Genomic DNA, 21132 nt, shown 5'->3' on the forward strand with positions numbered 1-21132 from the left:
GTATGCACTTAGGATTTCAGAAATGGATAGGCTGGGGCTCTCCTATGTCTCACCACTTAGTAGCTGTGAGACTACAAGCTGTATGTTTGTCAATAAAATACAATTTCAAATGCATGAACATTTCAAATGCATTTGAAATAGAGAGTGAATGTCCTGTTTTCTTTTTGAGAATAATAATTTACCAATTGCACTCCAGTAAATCTTTACTTAGTAAATCTTGCTACCTGCTCAGAAAACTATTTGATTCTAAAACTAGGAAAAGAACGAGAAGGTAAAGGGTAAGGAGAAAATAGAGAAATCTGCAGGTGTGAGAGAATACAATAATACAATACTTTATGACAGGTTCTTCTCCTCCTATCCACACCCACTGGGCTGACAGCAACTGCATTCTCTGTGTGCGCGTGCATGCACACACATACACACACACACACAAACACGACCTTTCTCCTTTCTGTTTTTTATCACAGCACCCAACTGAGTTGATCTCTTTGAAGACACCTTCACTCTGACACTAGCATTGCTATTCCATCACCATCTGCATCACCTGAAGCTTACAAGTCTCAAGGAGATACAAATATATTCAAGACCTAAGTAGCTGTTCAAACTACTGTACAGCTGAAATGTATTTAAACACAGATGACGTACAATATTACAGATGTTCTATACTTACAGATATACTATACAACAGCCCTCATCTATAATCTTTCCTCAGTCCGTCAACTAGATTTGGGTTAATTTTTGCTTTGCATTCGCATTGTTGAGAGAATACCTATAGTGGCGGGGTATATCAGTTGTCAGATATACCTCAATATGACCATGCCAATATCAGCCAGACAACCACATATTATTGGATTATTTACTGGCAAACAGGGCAATTAATCAGAACTAAGAAGCTAACCGCTGGCAGGCATATCATTCAGTTGAAGAGAGGGAGTGATAGAGATAGAAATGTACAGACTAATGCTAGAGATGAAAGAAAAAGAGGACTCAGTATTCAGCGCATGAAATCTGTTATCTCTCTCTCCTCTCTAACTTTATACCCCACAGCTCTGCCGCAGGTCATCAAACCTTCATACTCATAGCACGCACTCGCACAAGCACAGCAGAACAGACAGACACACACACACTCACTCACATACACATCCTTTGTGTCTTCCAGTGGGCAGGAAGAAAGCTAATGCCTTGGGGGCTCATTCAGGGGGGACGTCTTTCCATTCAAGTTCTCCATTGGAGACCACAAATGCCTTCTTTTCAGTAACTGCATCACTGCAGCACTAGTTCAAACGAGGGCTCTGCGAAAAGTGAAAGAAATGTTGTGAATCGTCCACTGACGTCCAGTGGGGTATTTCTCTGACATATCTGACCATTATCTCATCCAGACAGTCGGAACCTACAGTAATACATCCAATAATAAGCACCGAGCGAGCACTGTCGACAGTGCGGTGACGCTCTCTCACAGCAACTTCTGAGTATGTACATGTTGTGATTGTCGTTCACAGATAACAAATAACGATGACACGAGCTGAATTAAATGTAAGAGGCTTTGAAAATAAACGTGAGAAATCATAATGCTTAAATCTTAAATCTTAATGCATGTTGCGTTAATATGAAAAGCGTTAATATGAAAATACGACGGTGTCTCGTCTCAAAATCGATATCTATCTTACCTACGTATGTATTGTTTTATGTCTTGTGGATTATAGAGGAAAGATGACGAGTTCAATGAGAAAGTGAGCTTGCCTTGTAGCCTAATGCGTGGTACAGTATAACCTAACTAATATGTTTGGGATGAAATTGATCTGGTCTCCATCGACACCCTTATGTTGTCCGTCTTTTTACCATTGGTAAAATAATTTTTGGGACACCCTACCCTTTGTTTTGAGACTCGCCTCATACTTAAACTTTTCAGTCAGCTTGAAAAAGGCTCATGATGCGCATTGGGATCCAGCCATGAGGCTGTTTATGTGGCACTACCAACACGGGGAGCATTTCTGAGAAATATGCAATGTATAGCTGTACAGGAAGAATGCAAGCCCCCAATCAATTCTTCAGGCTTTTTCCTCCCTGTTAATCAAACAATCTGCTAAAATATCCGTCTGGCAGATTCTCTTCAACATCAACCTGACAACTTGATTATGTTAGAGGCCTTTCTAGCCAAGCACTGCTCTAATATCACTGCCTAATGTAGCCCATATGCTGTTTTCCAAGAAGCCAAGAGATACTGTTTCTAAGAGACCAGGCAGAAACAAACACTTACTCTCTGCATTAAACAAATTGCCGTTACTTAGCACATTTGTACATAATGTACGGCAAAACACTTTATACCGTTAGTTCAGTTATGATAGTTATTGGTATTGGTGTACTACTTTTCAAGGTGTGAGCTGTGATGCATAGAATAATAATGTCTCTTCCTTGGAGTCATACAGAAGAAGAGGACCTTTCTGCTCTGAACACAGAGTAACCCCCAGAAATATTAACGTTGTGTGAGCAATTTAATTTACACCAAAGCGCACGGTTGACTCTATGTGCAGATGCATAATGATGATGATGATGATGATGATGATGATGATGATGATGATGATGATGTTGGTTGTAGTGGGTGAGATGGTGGAGTGAGGGGGGGTTAAGAGAATATACAGAACCATAGTAAGGTATAGAAATGGGCCATACAGTACAAGCCTTGTACCTCCAGGCTCCTTCTTTCATCACAAGGATAAAAGCAGGGAAACTCAATGCATGTCCAACTGCATCCCTCTCTCCTTTTCAAGTCAAAGCCTTGTTTATAGCTTTTCACTGGACAAACACAAAGACAGACATTTTATATCCAACTCACAAAAGAATGTGAAAAACAGCAAGAGCCTGAGAAGAGATTGTAGGTCCACTCCTATCCATTACACTTTCAATGCCTTTAACCTAGCTAAAAGGAGGTGTACAGGGCACACTAATGTATATGACTTTTACGGACAAAAATGCAGTATCAAAATAGGTCAGCCTTGTAACTAAAACACACACACACACACACACACACACACACAATCTCCTTCCAATCATATGACCACAAGTCTGCAGTGGACTGACCTCATTTACTTTGGTTTTCCTGTGATTTAGTAGGCTCATCTGTCATTTGAGATAACTCTTTGGTGTTATTGGAATTGTTAGCCCATTAGGGAGCATTCATGATTCGAAAGCCAAGCATATTTGGTTCAGTTCCAAGGAGCTTATACTCCATACACTAATGACAATCATAAATTAGCATTACTTTCATGCATATCACTAATCTCGTCTAATTATTCAATTAATCTAATGATTTACATGCATATTTCATATTTAGGGGCCTATAATTCAGATGGCTGTAATTCAACTGCTTCTGTAGTATAATAATAACAAAATATTATAATGACAGAATCTACACATTATTATGCCAGCCTATCTATAGCCTAACTTGATTGAATGCAAATAAGTTAGAATCGACTGCATCAGGGTTTCATTATGGAATGAAAAGTTCCCATTTACCATTAAATGATAATTATCAACAACAACAAGAACAAAATGATAAAATGTGCAATAGTCTATTGTTTTTTTGCTTAGCCTACTACTCAATATCATTTGACTGTCCATCAATCGAAAGTTAAACGCCACACCCCCGACTTCTGTTTCCTCTCCAGCCTGAAATAAATGTGAACAAAACCTATACTGGGATTTCTGAAATCGTCCATCTATTTCCTTGAGGCAACATGACTTTTAGGTGACATGTTCAATAGGCTATAGATAGAAGTGATCATGACAGATTGCTGTAGCCTATTCGGATCTTGCGAAGGCTATCGGCTACATTGACATTCTAAGTTCTTCGCGCTTGTCCAGTTCCTTTTCAACCCTCAACATTAATCAGAAATGCTTGTTGTTTTGTGTGTGTTTTCGACTCACCATCTTCCTTCTCATCGAAGACCGGTCTCTTAGAAGAACTATTTGCGCCCATCCTCTTCTTCCACTTGCCCCAGTGAAACATTGATGCGGGAGCTCAGATGGCATTCCTCTCCTTGGAGGAAGACTAGAGCTCTGTGTTGGACTCGTTGAACAAATGCATCTGATCCCCCCCTCCTCTGTGACTGTTTGTCAATTCCTTTCTTTCATTCACGCACCTCGACTTTGCGTGCCTGAAAAGTCGATGGATAATCTATCGAATGGAGGATAGCCTACCTACCGTTTATTTGCACGGAGAAAGAAATGCACGAGCTGTTTTGTCTCTCCCGTCCTTAACTGGAAGTGTGTTCTAGGAGCTGTGTGTGTGTGTGTGTGTGTGTGTGTGTGTGTGTGTGTGTGTGTGTGACAGTTCGCCTCTGACTGACTGTAGTCGACGTCTATATCGCAGAACCAATCTGTGCTATAGTCCGCAAGATGATTAGAAATCTCAAAAGGAGTATAGCCGGCACGACCGTACATTACCTAACTCAATTCAGTCATTGCGAATCTAATTAGGAGATGGGTGGCGCCAGATCATTGGAGAAAAAAAGGTGGTTAACACTTTACTTCCCTGTTCCGTTGTGTTCTGGGTGTGTAGCCTACACGTGTGTGTGAATACAAAACATGTTTATCATTTGAATAGCAGCGACAGGTCAATACAGTAATATAATGTAGGTCACCAATAGCTTAGGCTAACTGTAGATGTGGTTAATTTCTTTTTTGGATGCAATATTTTAATATGATCTGATTCTGATCACTTCAGAAACAGACCAGTAAGGATGGTTTATTTGAATAGAGCCCTAATAGAGCTTATTTGTGACTCTTTTGTTTCACAATGTGTTCTTTTTTCGTCAGTCGGATAAGTCCGAAGACCGAATACTGTTCTCAGTAGGCTACTTACTTTTAGTGAAAGCATTACATTTTTTTCCCGCACTGTTTGATCTATTAATACTCGCCGTAGTTGATGTTGTCTTGCTTCACCGTTGTCGTGGTAACTAAATATCTAGCTAACCGGGTAAGGGAAATATCTTCTATCAAGTTATAATATCTAACGTTGCAATCATTATTAATTAAGTATAGTTCAAATGATCTAACTAACTTGTTATTATATGATATTACATGATGATCATTGATATGGCTATCTAGGTAGCAAACAACAAACAATCTCAAAGCCTCTATGCCGTACACTTATTTATGTTTATGTTTTTGTTGACATCGGATGACAAATGATGTATACCTTCAGTTCATGTTATTTGCATGTTAAATGATAGCTGCTTTAAACGTTTAAAAGTTGACTTAGTTAGAACCTCTGATGTTCATCCAGTGCCCACGGAGTATCTAATCTCAACTACATAATATTGCACAGAAAAAAGCAATCGCCAGCTTGGTTAGATGATTATTAGTGATAGATGACTGTGGTGTATCTGCTTTACCCTCTAGATTTATGGGCACCATAAATCTGATTGCAGGTCGGGAGCTTGTGTGATGGGCTGAGTGAGGGACGCATCTTTGCATACTCCAATCAACTAAAGAAGCCAGCTACCAACAATGTCATCATTTGAGGAGGAAATAACTGACCTCCATTTAAGCCTTGAATGTGGTGATAATGTGGTTAAATCGCAGACCCCTCCCACCCCACATAAGAGTGTCGAAGCTCTCCAGATCACTGAATATGCGCCCTCTGACACCCTAGATTTAAGCAGAAGACAGTTGAAAGATGTTGTGGATTGCATTTTGTTGAATTCTATGCTGAAGGTAAACAGGCATATGATGCAGCTGCTCATATTTTCATATCTAATAATAATCAAGTTTATAAATGTAATTAACTGTATCTGCTCTAACTCTACCATCATGTTGTCTGAAGAATTTGTATCTTGAAGGTAATCAAATATCCACTCTTCCGGATACCCTGTTCACCAATTTGTCAAATTTGGTGTGGTTAGATCTCAGAAATAACCAGATCACATCCCTGCCTGCAGAAATTGGTCTATTCAGGTAGGTTATCGAGTAGTAGTAATAACACAAATAAACAAAAAATAAATAAAAGAAAGATTTCCCCAGAATATTGGGCCTATATTAATATCATTGTTATTAGGCCTACCTGTACTATACTGCACAGATGTAAACCCTGTTTCATGTTAGAGGGGTAGTGTGTATGTAGGCTATAGGCCTATCAGGGAGTATGTATATTAGATGTAATATTACGTGTCATGTTAGACGGGTAGTGTGTATGTAGGCTATAGGCCTATCAGGGAGTATGTATATTAGATGTAATATTATGTTTCATGTTAGAGGGGTAGTGTGTATGTAGGCTATAGGCCTATCAGGGAGTATGTATATTAGATGTAATATTATGTTTCATGTTAGAGGGGTAGTGTGTATGTAGGCTATAGGCCTATCAGGGATGTAATATTATGTTGATGAGTGTTTATTATGCATATGAATTGGTTGATCCAGGTGTCTGAAGACCTTGCTGTTAGAAGGGAACCCTATAAGAGAGCTTCCACCTGAGCTGGGTGAGTGGAGCTCTGTCACCTCAATCAATGTGTTTCCACTTCCCCCTGACCTTTACATAAGAACGGCACGTTGATTCCAGCAAGTCTGCGTCGACGGTCTCCAAAGACATTGACAGTGCCTCTGTTTTTCCCACCTTACTCTTCAGTGACTCTTGGACACTAAAAGTGTATTTTTGTGTCTCCCTCAGGCAACGTGATCACTCTCAACGCGCTGAGTCTAAGGCATTGCCCCATCACATGTCCTCCTCCAGAGGTTGTGCAGCGGGGGGTTCAGTGCATCCTCCAGTACCTAAGGAGCGCCATGGCTGAACGACCAGTTAGCGTGCGGAACAGCCTACCAGGTGAATGAAAATGTGAACTTGAACAACGCAATGGCAGGGTGTTTCTGTGTCCTCTGAACACGTCCTCACCATCTGTTCTTCTGCATAAGAAAGGAAGGAAGGCTCTCCACCAAAATAGCTACTTGCCCTGGTTCCACTTCAGTGGTGTGACTTCTGTTCCCTTGGAGACAAGTGCGTGCAGCCAGCTGACTTTTCGTGCAGCTCTTTCCCTGTCATATTTTTAGCCAGATGAAACTGATCAATAACCTGTGGGCTTTCTAACGGGGGGCTCTCTGTCATCAAACACTTTCTGTAGCTAATCCTCCTGACCAGCCAAACTCCCCACTCAGCAGGAAACCTACACCTACTATAGAACAAAGACACCTTGTATCTTTGTATCAGGCGTATTGTCTCTATGGGGAATATTGTCATTTACCAGACAAATTGGATGCCATTAAGATCATGTCATACTGGATTAGGTTGTTATGGGTCACAGGACATCAGCATTCATAGGTTCATTGTTGCATTCTTCTTGCGTCAGATGTCACTTCAGTAGAAATGCAAAGGACCCTTTTGAAAATTAAAAGAGCAAAAATAATTGATATAGGATGTGAATCTTTGGGTGTAGCAATAATGCTTCATTGAAAGTTGTTTTTGAATTGTGTGATCTGAAGACATGCCCCCTGTGGAGAAGCTCCAGTTGTCAGAGCTTGTGAGGTCCAGTCTGGACCTCTGTGGAGATGAAGGTGATCTGCAGAGGTTCAAGGAGTTGAAACAGAAGATGATCCAGATGGACAGGGCAGAGCTGGGCTACGGAGCCCAGGCCCTCCCTTGCTCACTCTCACATCTCCCCAGGACAACAGAGGGCAGCAACAGAAGCCAAAAGTCCCTGCCCATCACTAGAAGGTAAACTCAACTGTAAAATCTAGGGGTGCATCTCAGTAGCATTGAATATCCTCCTCCTTCCACCATCTCCTCTTTTATTTGCAATGATCTGTACATAGTAAGCAAGATGGTGGATGTCTGCATGTACAAGAAATGAGTTTTTCACCTTTTCAGTTCTTTCACATCAACCGTTCTGCTCCCCGCCTCTGGAACTCTCTGCCACCTAACATTCGCAATATTGACACTCTCACCACTTTCAAATCCTGTCTTAAAACACACCTTTTCACAATGGCTTACTTGGTTTGATCTCCTGTATTTTGTTTGTTGTTATATCAGATTTTGCAGTTTTTTTTAATCTCATTTGCTTTGTTGATTTTAATGTTTTGATATGTGGTTTTAAACTGTCTTGTAAGGTGTCCTTGAGAGCCTTGAAAGGCGCCCATAAATAAAATGTATTATTATTATTATTACTACATCAGTGTAGCTGAAGGCAAGGAAACGTAAGTGCTCTAGACTATGAAGCTGCGCAGTAGGACCAGCTTGACTCTCTTTCTTTATTGGGAACAGAGAAAAACAAGCTGACCTCATTTCATCTAACGGTGTTCACATACCGTCCTATTTGAATTGTAGAACAAAAATGCCATTGTTGATAACAAGTGAGTTGTAGTTTAAACAGAATAGTTTACATTTGAACCATTTAGCAGACGTTTTTTATCCAAAGCGACTTACAATTAGAGATTACAGGGACTGTCTTCCGAGGAGTAAGGAGTAGCTTAGGGCTAAGTGCCTTACTCAAGGGCACACTCTAGTGGTGGTGTTCCCAGGTCTTACTCAAGGGCACACTCTAGTGGTGGTGTTCCCAGGTCTTACTCAAGGGCACACTCTAGTGGTGGTGTTCCCAGGTCTTACTCAAGGGCACACTCTAGTGGTGGTGTTCCCAGGTCTTACTCAAGGGCACACTCTAGTGGTGGTGTTCCCAGGTATGATTTGAACTCATGACCTTCTGGGGGGTCATTTATAAAACTTTGCGTAGAACTGGCATAAAGGTTGCGTACATAGACAAGCCAGAACGTTTACGCACACCAAGATTCAGATTTATAACACAGTGCGCACACATGTCCAACGCCTTGTTCCCTTTATAAATCACAATCAACTCTAAACTTTGCACACAAGCGAGCGATCTTGTCCCACCCTTTTAATGCCCATAGTTGCCTATAAATGGTCAGTGAAATGCCTCTAATTGATATTACTGACTGCATGATAGCAAATCCTGCCAGAATAGTTTTTCCACCCAGTAGTTTTTCCTACTGTTCTTATTATTGACGAGAGTACATTTCATAACTGTACAATATATTTGAGGGGTTCTTTTGCAAAAACAGATATCTCAGTTTGTATGTGCACTCCAGGGAACTCTTCATTAGATTAGATTAGATTCAACTTTGTCATTGATAGAGTACAAGTACTGAGACAACAAAACACAGTTTGGCATCTAACCAGATGCAAATAGTGCATAGTGCAAAAGCCATGAATGTACAGGTGCAACTCAGAAAATGTGAATATCGTGCAAAAGTTCATTTATTTCAGTAATTCAACTTAAAGGGTTAAACTTAGACATTATATAGACTCATTACATGCAAAGCGAGATATTTCAAGCCTTTATTTGTTATACATTTGATGATAATGGCTTACAGCTTATGAAAACCCCAAATTAAATATCTCAGAAAATTAGAATATTACATGAAATCAATAAGAAAAGGATTTTAAATACAGAAATGTCAGCCCTCTGAAAAGTATAATCATGCATATGTACTCAGTACTTGGTTTGGGCCCCTTTTGCATGAATTACTGCCTCAATGCGGCGTGGCATGGATGCTATCAGCCTGTGGCACTGCTGAGGTGTTATGGAAGACCAGGATGCTTCAATAGCGGCATTCAGCTCTTCTGCATTGTTCGGCCTCATGTATCTCATCTTTCTCTTGGCAATGCCCCAAAGGTTCTCTATGGGGTTCAGGTCAGGCGAGTTTGCTGGCCAATCAAGCACAGGAATCCCATGGTCATTTAACCAGGTTTTGGTACGTGTGGGCAGTGTGAGCAGGTGCCAAGTCCTGCTGGAAAATGAAGTCAGCATCTCCATAAAGCTTGTCTGCTGAAGGAAGCATGAAGTGCTCTAAAATGTCCGGCTGCGTTGACTGTGGACTTAATAAAGCACAGTGGACCAACACCAGCACATATGACATGGCTCCCCAAATCAACACAGACTGTGGAAACTTCACACTGGACTTCAAGTGTCTTGGGTTGTGTGCCTCTCCGTTCTTCCTCCAGACTCTGGGACCTTGGTTTCCAAATGAGAGGCAAAATTTGCTCTCATCAGAGAAGAGAACTTTGGACACTGAGAAACTGACCAGTTCTTTTTTTCTTTAGCCCAGGTCAGACGCTTCTGACGTTGTTTGTTGTTCAGGAGCGGCTTTACAAGAGGAATCCTACATTTGAAGCCCATGTCCAGGATCCGTCTGTGTGTGGTGGCTCTTGATGCACTAACTCCAGCCTCAGTCCACTCCTTGTGAAGCTCCCCCACACATTTGAATGGCCTTTTCCTGACAATCCTCTCCAGGCTGCGGTCACCCCTTATTTGTGCACCTTTTTCTTCCACACTTTTTCCTTCCACTTAATTTTCTATTAATGTGCTTTGATACAGCACTTTGCGAACATCCAACTTCTTTCGCAATTACCTTTTGAGGCTTTCCCTCCTTGTGCAGGGTGTCAATTATGGTTTTCTGCACAACTGTCAGGTCAGCAGCCTTCCCCATGATTGTGAATTCTACTGAACCAGACTGAGACCATTTAAAGGCTCAGGAACCCTTTGCAGGTGTTTTGGATTAATTGGCTGATTAGAGTGTGACACTTGAGCCTACAATATTGAACCTTTTCACAATATTCTAATTTTCTGAGATATTTAATTTGGGGTTTTCATAAGCTGTAAGCCATAATCATCCAAATTATAACAAATAAAGGCTTGAAATATCTCACTTTGCATGTAATGAGTCTATATAATATGAAAGTTTAACCCTTTAAGTTGAATTACTGAAATAAATGAACTTTTGCACGATATTCTAATGTTTTGAGTTACACCTGTATAGACAGTGCATGGTGTATATACAGTGAGTATAAGTGAATGGATATAAAATCAGTATATATGCAGTGAATATGAATGTAAAAGCTCAATATGTGTGCATAAATATCAATATGATATGTACTGTAAAGATATATGTACAGTGTGCAGTGTGCACACCAGGGAACTCTTCATATATAATATGTGAGAGGTAATATTTTTGATTTATTTTTACACAATGGTATCCATTGTTGAGTTTCTCCAGTTTCATCCTTCTGCCAGCGGAGTTGCAGTTGCTCATTCCTCCAGTTGCTGTGCATACGCATGGGTCTGGGTGTGCGTGGAGGAGCGCACATTTTCACGGTTATTGTTTTTTTATACATACCCAGGTCACCAGTCCAACTCATTATCCACTAGGCCACCACTCCCCCGAGTTGCCTAGTTGTGGATGAGGTTTAAATACTGCATGCTGCATAGCTTTCTTGGATGGTATTCAACACTTTTTTAATGACATTGTCTGAGGAGGGGGTCTAACGATTCAATCTCACAGGCTCTCCGTTGGGAGATTGCTTGCTCTAAGAGCAATAAAAAGTTAAACATTTTCCATTTATTTGTCAGGAAAAAAGAGATTAACGGGGGGAACGTATTCCCTGAACTCCCTCCATTTGACATGCAGTATTGGAAGAGGTCGGAAGAAAGAAAACTGGCTGCAATGAAAGAGTTTAAAGAAAAACAAGCCATTCTCGAACAAAGAAGGAAGTAAGCAAGTTGTTATGTTCCTTGTTTATGTGTTTACAGAACCCAGTTAACATCAGTAAACCCACTATGACTCCCACTGCATTTGTGGTTAATCATACAGTAGACTGTGTACACTAGCAGTAGTTCCCAGCCACGTAATACCACAGGTATTAGAGAGAATGTTCTCTTACCTTGCAGTTTCAGAAGGCAGGGGTGTATTGAGTCAGATTGGCAATTGATGAAGCACCAGAAAGGGAGGGATCAATTTTATGTGTCTGCAAAACCCAATGCCAATAAGGGGTATGTAAATAAATGTAGCACCATTTAAGAGCAGCCTATCCCACCCCAAACCTACCTATAATAACACGTTGAAACGGACCGTAGGTGACTGTTTCTGGCCAACATGACCCCTCAGTGTTTTCTATGTCCTCTGTCCTCTGTCCCTCAGAGACAAGGAGCTCCTCTGGGAATGGCGCACGCAGGCCAGGGTCATGCAGGAGAGGCAGGTCTTGGAGCACAAACAGGAAAGGCGTGAAAGACATAGGAGAGAAGAGGTACAGTACATGATGCTTGGATGACACTTATCTAGTCTATTTTTATTTCTGTATCTATTTTTAAAATGTCTATTGGCTTGATGTTCAATGACTCACCACAGGAGTGCAGCAAAACACCAGGCCGAGGCCAGGGTCAGACTCTGAGGAGAAATAGTTGTCCCATTAGAAGGGGGCTTTCAGAACTGTCTGAGGGCAGTCAGAGTAGCCAGAGAGGCTGACTTGTGTCTTTGTTTTTCATTTTGGGTGAGAAGACGTTGAAAAAGATCACGTCAGGCTGGGCAGACTCTCATTTGAGCCTATTGCGAGAGGAAGCAGAAGCAGGGACAGGCCTAGCTAGTGAGGTACCACTATGCCTCCAGTGTACTCCAGAGTCAGTCATCTTGCAGCAGTCAAACACCCCTAGTGAGGCCCCTCCACAGCTGGTAAACACACACACACGCACACACACACACACACACACACACACACACACACACACAGGGAAATAAGTATTAAAGACACCCCAAAAAAAAATCTACATATTTCCATTGCAGCTATTCACATGAAATTTAGAACAAACATTGGTGTGGGGAGCATGGCGCGTTCTGGCCTGCAGAGGGAGCCAGACTGTCGTTGGGGGGGGGATAATGAGCTGATTGCGGACAGGTGTCAGTGATCAGACTCGTTATCCCACTGGTCTATTTAACCTGTGTGTGTTTGTTCCCTCGGGAGAGCGAAGGAGGCGGTGAAAACAGGTCGAGAGAGCGAGAGCGAGAGCGAGAGCGAGAGCGAGAGCGAAAGAGAGAGAGAGAGAGAGAGGCTGTGCAGCACCCGCAAGCAGATCCCAGCAGGAGGAGTGGAGCGGGCAGAACCCGAAAGGGGGGGGCAAACAGCCGGGCATGACGGGCGAAACCAGCCGTGCGCTGCCCAGACATATCAACGTCATTAGTAGCTGGGAGAAAAGACTCTCTTCAGCACGCCAGGGGCGTGGCTGAACTTGGTGCGCAAAATAAAACGCCTTTATTGAACCGTTTCTCTGTGTCGACCTCCCTCTGTGCCTAGAGACTCTTACATCTGGCCCGGATGCAGCAGGCGCAGGAGGAAATGGCTGCAGGGATGGTGCGGGGACAGGCGGAGCAGCGGGCCATGCTCCGCGAGCTACTGGACCGCACCAAGCCACCCGAGGGAGGTCCCCGGGTTCGGGCCCAGAGGAGGGGGGTGCTGGACGAGCTGGAGGCCGTTCCCAACCCCTTCGCCGACAACCACCTGCCCCGACCGCTGGTTCCAGCCCCGGGCCCATCCCCAGTCCCGCGCCCTACCCCGAACCCCGGCTCCGCGCCGACGGGCCGGCGGGGCGCGGCCTGGGGTACGGCCTGGGGTGGAGCCACGGCGGGAGCCACCAACGCCTGCCCCGAGGACGGGGCGGGCCACCGGGGGGAGGAACGCACACGGGGGGCCAACCTCCACCCCACAGACGGCCCACGAACGGTCGAGGAGGGATGCTGGCGATGCGGACGGCCGGGCCACCTCCGCCGGGACTGTCCCGGGATGGAGGTGGGCCAGGTAGTCCGCGTCGGCGGCGGTCCGACCCCTCCCCCGTGTCCAGGACAGGCGTTTCGCATCCCTGTAAGGGTACAGCGCGAGACGCACCAGGCGCTGTTGGATTCTGGTTGCTTCCAGACCATGATCCACCAGCGCCTGGTTTGACCCGGGGCATTGTTAGAGGCATCGCGGGTTTTGGTGAGGTGTGTGCATGGGGATGTTCACGAGTATCCGGTAGTCACCATCGAAATTCATTATGGGGGGAAAAAACATAGTGTTCGGGCGGCGGTTAGCTCGCGCCTCACGCACCCTCTAATTTTGGGTTTAGATTGGGCTGGGTTTCCGCAGGTATTAGGGGAAACTACGGGGGTGCGTGGGCTACGGGGGTGCGTTCGCAGTGCTTTGCACTGATGCGAGGGCGTCCGACTCTGCCGAGGAGCCGGAGGAGGCAGTGGGTCCAGCACCCGCGGATCCGCCGCCTGCGTTCCCTCCAGTAGCCGACTTCCCCCTCGAGCAGTCTCGCGACGTCACTCTACGCTCAGCCTATGACCAAGTGATAAGTATTGATGGTGTGCTGGTACGGCCAGACGCTGTGCGCGCCCACCCATATTTTGTATTGATTAGGGACACTGTACAGAGTGAGTCGTGACACTTGCAGGGACGAGAAAGTAACCCAGTTGTTTTACCTAGGAGCCGCCGGGAAGCTATATTCCAGGCGGCGCATTATAACCCTATGGCGGGCCACTTAGGATACGACAAAACACTCAACCGGATAATGGCTCGATTTTATTGGCCGGGGATTCGGGCAGAGGTGCGGCGGTGGTGCGCATCCTGCCGCGAGTGTCAATTAGTTAATCCCCCGGCGGTGCCCAGGGCGCCGTTGCGCCCCCTCCCCCTGGTGGAGGCACCATTCGATCGTATTGGGATGGATATAATCGCGCCATTTGAACGTTGCTCACAGGGCTATCGGTTCGTGTTAGTCCTCATAGACTACGCGACTCGATACCCCGAGGCAATACCGCTTCGTACTATCTCTGCAAAGAGTGTAGCACAGGCGTTATTCCAGGTCATCTCCCGGGTGGGGATCCCGAAAGAGATCATCACCGACCAAGGTACTAACTTTATGTCACGAACATGACATAAAGTTAGTACGAACACAGGGTTTTCCCCCTTTGAGCTCCTGTACGGGCGCAAGCCACGGGGCGTCCTAGACCTGATTAAAGAAAGCTGGGAGGAAGGGTCTAGTGACAGTAAAAATTAAATACAATACGTCCTGGACCTACGAGCAAAGCTCCACTCACTGGGGGTTATGTCACGGGAGCATTTGCTCGAGGCCCAGGAGCGTCAAAAATGGCTGTACGACAGAGGGACTAGCCTACGCAATTTCGCACCGGGAGACAAAGTCCTCGTATTACTGCCCACGTCTAGCTCTAAATTACTCGCCAAGTGGCAAGGGCCGTTCGCGGTCACACAGCGAATTGGGGATGTAGACTACGAGGTAGTGCGGTCGGATAGAGGGGATAGCACACAAACATACCACAATAATCTCCTGAAAAAGTGGAACGACGTGGTCCCTGTTTCCCTGGTGACGCTACTTCCCGAGAAAGATGAGTTCGGGCCGGAGGTCCCAAAAACTAGTACTAGCGCCCCGGCCTGCTTAGGAGACCATCTCTCGGCGAACCAGCGGGCGGACGTTGATCAATTGCAACATAGGTTCGCGGATGTGTTCTCCCCTATACCCGGGCGTACTCGCCTCATATAGTTACGCAACCGGGTGTTACAGTACGTACGCGGCCATATAGGCTGCCGGCTCACAAACGAGATGTGGGGAGCCGGGAATTAGACTCTATTCTGAAACTGGGCGTGGTCGAGGAGTCGCACAGCGACTGGTTCAGCCCCATCGTGCTGGTGGCAAAGCGCGATGGGTCTGTACATTTCTGTGTTGACTATAGACGGGTGAACTCTGTGTCAAAGTTCGATGCCTACCCTATGCCCCGGATCGACGAGCTCCTGGACCGGCTTGGCACGGCTAAATATTATACTACATTGGATTGCACGAAGGGATAATGGCAGATACCATTATCGCCGGTATCCCGGGAAAAACTGCATTCTCTACCCCGCGGGGTTTATTCCAGTTCACCGCACTTCCGTTCGGGTTGTTTGGGGCCCCGGCCACGTTTCAGCGGCTGATGGACCGTATTCTGCGGCCGCACTCTGCGTATGCTGCGGCGTACTTAGATGACATTGTCATCTATGCGGACACCTGGCCGCAGCATATGCAGAGGGTGGCCGCGGTACTACAGTCGCTGAGGCAGGCGGGGCTGACGGCTAACCCGGCGAAGTGCGTGATCGGGCGGGGGGAGATCCGGTATCTGGGGTACATCCTGGGCGGTGGGGAGGTGCGACCACAGGTGGATAAAACCACTGCGATCGCCGCTGCCCCGCGGCCCAGGACCCGGAAGGACGTGAGGCGGTTCCTGGGACTGGCCAGCTACTACCGGCAGTTTGTGCCGGGGTTTTCGGAGCTGGCCAGCCCCCTTACCGACCTCACCCGGAAGGGGGCCCCAGATCCGGTCCAATGGAGTGAGCTGTGCCAGGTAGCGTTCGATGGGATTAAGAACGCCCTCTGTGGGGAGACAGTCTTGTATGCTCCTAATTGTAACATTCCCTTTTCTCTGCAGACAGACGCGTCGGATAGAAGGCTGGGGGCGGTGCTGACCCAGCAGGTGGAGGGAGCCGACCGTCCAGTGCTGTACCTGAGCCGGAAGCTGTCGGAGCGGGAGGGCAGGTACAGCACGGAGAAGAAGGAGTGCCTGGCCATTCGGTGGGCGGTCGGCGCTCTCCGGTACTACCTGCTGGGGCGCTCGTTCACCCTCTACTCCGACCATGCTCCCCTGCAGTGGCTCCACCGCATGAAGGATACCAACGCGAGGATCACCCGGTGGTACCTCGCGTTGCAACCCTTCAATTTCACAGTGGTTCATAGGCCGGGGGCGCAGATGGTCGTGGCCGACTTTCTCTCCCGTGCAGGGGGGGGGCAGTAGGCTATCGGCCGGTTGTGTTCCCGGCCTCGAACTGGCGATGGGGTTGTATGGGGAGCATGGCGCGTTCTGGCCTGCAGAGGGAGCCAGACTGTCGTTGGGGGGGGGGATAATGAGCTGATTGCGGACAGGTGTCAGTGATCAGACTCGTTATCCCACCGGCCTATTTAACCTGTGTGTGTTTGTTCCCTCGGGAGAGCGAAGGAGGCGGTGAAAACCGGTCGAGAGAGCGAGAGCGAGAGAGAAAGAGAAAGCGAGAGAGAAAGCCCCGCTGGTGAATCTTGATCTTCAGTTCCTACCACAAATCTTCTATTTGATTTAAGTCTGGCGATTGACTAAGCCAGTCCTTTATTTTCTTCCTCTGGAATCAGAGAGTCAAGTTGAGCGTCTCCTTTGCGGTATGTTTTTCGATCGTTGTCCTGCTGGAAGATCCACCCGCGTCTTATCGTTATCATCCTGGTGGATGTCAACAGATTCTTCTCAAGAATTTCCCGGAACATGGCTCCATTCATCTTCCCATTGATAATTTGGATTCCACCAGTACCATTTGAGGAGAAACAGCCCCATACCATGATGTTTCCACCTCCAAACTTATAATATTTTTAGGATCATATGCAGAGCCATTTCCCCTTACAAACATGGCACGGCATATTGTTGCCGAAAAGTTTTGTTTTTGTCTTGTCTGCCCAGACTACCTTCTCCCAAATGTTCTGTAGCAAACTTCAAACAAGCTTCAACATGCCTTTTCTTCAGTAATGGAGTCTTCCTAGGAGATGGGGAATAGAGACCCTGGCAGTGGAGTGCATTGACTATTGTTTTCTTGGGACAACAATAGTACCCGCTGATGGCTTTCTCTTGTGGTCCTTGGCTCTTGGGCTACTCTTCTGACTAACGTTCGGACTGCCCAGTCCGAAATCTTGCGAGGAGCTCCTGTGCGTGGCTGGTTGATGGTCAAGTGATGTTCCTTCCACTTGCGGATAATGGCCCCAATGGTGCTTATAAGAACATTTAGGAGTTGAGAAATCTGTCAGTAACCACTGCCATTACTATGCTGCTCAACAATGTTGTTGCAAAGGTCTTGGGAGAGCTCTTTGCCTCTACCCATCAGGAGATTTGTTTACTTGCATTCAGAGGTGGGAAACCCTTTTTTAAAGAGTGCAAGTAGCCTACTTACCCACCAACATGCACTAACCCAGCTAATTCTAATTAGCACAGATAGGAGAACTCATTAGTGGCATAGGGTAGTTTAGCGCTTTTTACTGTGTTCAGTACTTTTTTCCTGTGTCATTCCACTTTATTGCACATAGCTTTTCTTATGCATTGGAATGTTACAATTTCTTTAGCTGTGTAGTTTTACTGAGTTAATACCAATGTCTGGTCTACATTTCATGTGCTTTCAACAGCTGCAATGGAAATATGTTGAATTAAAAAAGTGTTGATGTGTTGTGTGAATACTTATTTCCCCCACTGTGTACTGTATATATAACTTGCACATATAGTACACAGTTGAACCCACAGATGAATGAATCAATCTGACCTCTAGCCTTTAGTAACAGTAAGCCATGATAGTACACAGAATAGGGTTCTAAAAGGGTTTAGGGTTCTAAAAGGGTTCTTCATTCGTCCCCATAGGTTAACCCTTTGAAGAACCCTATTGGGTTAGATGTAGACCCCTTTTGGGTTCCACGTAGAACCCTTTTCATGGAAAGTTCTAAATGGAACCCAAAAGGGTTCAATGTGGAACCCAAAATGGTTCTTAAAAGGTTTTCCCTATGGGAAATGAAGAACCCTTTTAGAACCCTTTTCTCTAAAGACTGTAGTCACCAGAGCCATGTATACAGATATAATGGTACTGTGTATATATATAGTGACTTGTTTTTAGCTGACCCAACATTACATTCTAACATTCACAGTTTCTTCTATACACGGAGATGATACAAGCCTTCTGTTTTTCAGATGCCGCAGACATCTCCGTACGCAATAGATCCTCTGTGCAGTGTCGCTGACAGTGAGGAAGTCACGACTCACAACACACCAAGGCTACAGAAACAGAGTTCGTTTTTGTCCCAAAAGGAGCATGAGGAAGCCAGGTATGAACAGCATTCAATGATCCATGAATGGTTACAGTGTTTGAGCTGCTGTATGCTTCACTTCATAAGTCACCAGCAGAAGCACTGGTGTCTAGAGACATCTAGTGGAAAGAGAGGGATTGTACAGTCACATTATATCAGGGTATTAGTGAACATTAGTGAACATTTTCTTGCTGAAATGGACACTTGTACCACCACATGTCTTATATAGCTGCCATAGATTATATACATCCAGTATGCAATATGATACATAAAACAGAGGAAGGAATGGAAGTAGGTTAACGTACGTCTTCAAGACAACACTTAGGCTATGTCCGAACATACTGCGACCTTAGTAGCCGTTTTCAGTATGCAAGATGAGTATGTGTAAAATGCCAGGATGTCATACTAGATTTGCCTTTCTGTGTAGTATGAATTCACTGCACACTGTTCAGGAAGTCCTTTTCTATTTTAGTCCCACAATTCAATGGGGCATGTAAGGGAGGCAGACAATAGCGAGATTGAGGCATCACTGTACCATGAACAGCATGGTTGAGCTGAGGACGGTTTCTCAGTATGATGGAGGTGTACTGTACTATGTTGAAATGTGTTGCTTACTGAATACATTTGACTAAACAGTAGGCTCTAAATAGTATGTCATATGGTTTGTAGGTAGTAGATACTTTTAGGAAATAGTAGGGAGGGTGAGCTTTCGAACATGGCCTTAGTTTGTGGGATGGTTGTTCACTTGACCCTTGACCCCTGTGACCCCAGAGCGACTCGAGACAGAGAGTTGGAGCAGCGGCTCAGGAGCCATGTTCAGATGATGCAGGAGAAACGCAGGAGGCCCAGGGGCACGGTGGAAGAGGAGACTAAGGCTGCAGTGCACGATATGGAGGAGGTTCGTTGTGCTACATCAAACAACCAGTCAGCTTTCATTGCTCATTGACAGAATAAGACACAGGACGTGTCAACGTGTTTCTAGTCTTCTTCATCTTCCTTCTTCTTCATGAACTTTCTCTTGCAGACCAAGAAGTTGCAGTCTGAGCTTTCAGAGAGGAAACAGGATCGAGACTATCGGTTCACTGCCTTTACTGGGGACAGTTTCCCAAGCCGTTGTGACAAGTGATCGTTTTTTGTGTGAAAGCTTTGTATGTCCTGCCATTTTGAATATTGCTGTATTGAATACATTAGGATACTTTGTTCAATAAAAAGTGTGTTATATAGCATATGCATATGAATATGCAGTTTGCTCATCCACAAAGGTATCTGTTCATCAATAAACATTTGACTGTTATTTGTCAATTGTAAAGTTTGTTCTTAATTTGTCCACAGAAGGGTGCTATATCCTCACCCCCATCACTCACTCACTCTCTCTCTCTCTCTCTTTTACTCATTTCTTACCCTCCCTTCCTCCCTACTTTGTTACTCCTTCAAGCTGCCCTTAGCTAGACCAGGGGGCCGTTCCACTAACTTTGATTAGTATATCGGCGATTAAAATAAATCCTGCGATCAGGCAACTCGGGATTGGAATTCAAGCCTCAGGTGATTCCTCGAACGAGGATCAGGCTTGTGTCATGAGTGTTCACAGAACACCGGCTTAGAAATCCTCGATATGGGCGCGTGCACGCAGACATAAAGAGACATAAAGAGGAGACATAAAGAGACATAAAGAGGTGTCTTACCTAAACCAACCTCTAAGCCTGCTCGCGACCAGAATAACTCGGGAGGATAGGTTGCATAGCAACCAAACAGCGAATTATTTGAGCCACATTGATGAAACCGAACACAAGATTAAATTATCGCTGATTAGAACATTATCGCCGATTAGAAGATAATCTCGCTTAGTGGAACAGGGCCCAGGTCCATCGTCAATGAAAGGGCATCTGGGATTCAAACAATAACAAAGCGTTCAACCCACGACTTTATTTGATAAACACCTGAGGGATGGGGGTGTAGAAATCTCACCACCCTTAACTTAATATATGTAGATAGACATCCGTCTATGATAGTTTTATCGAATTATAGATAACATTGTACACAAATAAGCGTATATGTTGGGTTCTGATGGGGTACGACAGGTGAACTAAGCTCATGTTACATTCTTCACTAGCTATCAATAATTGAAGTCCAAAAATGGATGTAGGCCTACCAATCCCAGATTCCCAGAAGTGTAACATATTCCCAAAATGGTGCAACTCATTTTACTACATGGTCAATCATTGGTTCCCAGAACTGCATTTATGTGCCTTCCATTTATGGCATTACAGTCAGTGAATGACAAAGATTTGTAGACTATATTATTTACTGTAGGTCTGTGTCTACTCCATACTATTGTGGTACTGAATGAATGATGAATGGTCTTTATTGTCATTGCTATAGTACAGGTACCAAACAACGAAATTTGGGAGGGGGGCTC

The 21132-nt window shown here is 45.1% G+C and overlaps 2 protein-coding genes across 2 annotated transcripts in view; one reads left to right on the top strand and one right to left on the bottom strand.

Annotated features, from left to right (window-relative positions):
- The window catches only part of stk32c (serine/threonine kinase 32C), a gene marked incomplete at both ends in the record, with an annotated part of 81273 nt that extends 77267 nt beyond the window's left edge, over positions 1-4006 (bottom strand). Inside the window, one exon of the mRNA XM_080533036.1 lies at positions 3925-4006. Within this exon, the coding sequence (XP_080389162.1) occupies positions 3925-4006 (82 nt within the window). The remainder of the gene's footprint in view (positions 1-3924) is intronic.
- Positions 4007-5508: 1502 nt separating this feature from the next.
- On the top strand, positions 5509-19842 carry LOC308163025 (uncharacterized protein; the record flags this gene model as incomplete). Its single annotated transcript, XM_080537196.1, has 13 exons — positions 5509-5715; positions 5825-5955; positions 6418-6476; positions 6665-6817; positions 7471-7702; positions 11409-11549; positions 11977-12082; positions 12334-12504; positions 13124-13762; positions 13959-14156; positions 18601-18734; positions 19488-19614; positions 19741-19842. The coding sequence occupies 13 exons, from the start codon at positions 5509-5511 to the stop codon at positions 19840-19842; spliced, it is 2400 nt and encodes a 799-aa protein (XP_080393322.1).
- Positions 19843-21132: the final 1290 nt, after the last annotated feature.

The sequence above is a fragment of the Nansenia antarctica genome (genome assembly GCF_963989245.1).
Source record: "Nansenia antarctica genome assembly, chromosome: 1".
In the NCBI taxonomy this organism is placed as follows: Eukaryota; Metazoa; Chordata; class Actinopteri; order Argentiniformes; family Microstomatidae; genus Nansenia; species Nansenia antarctica.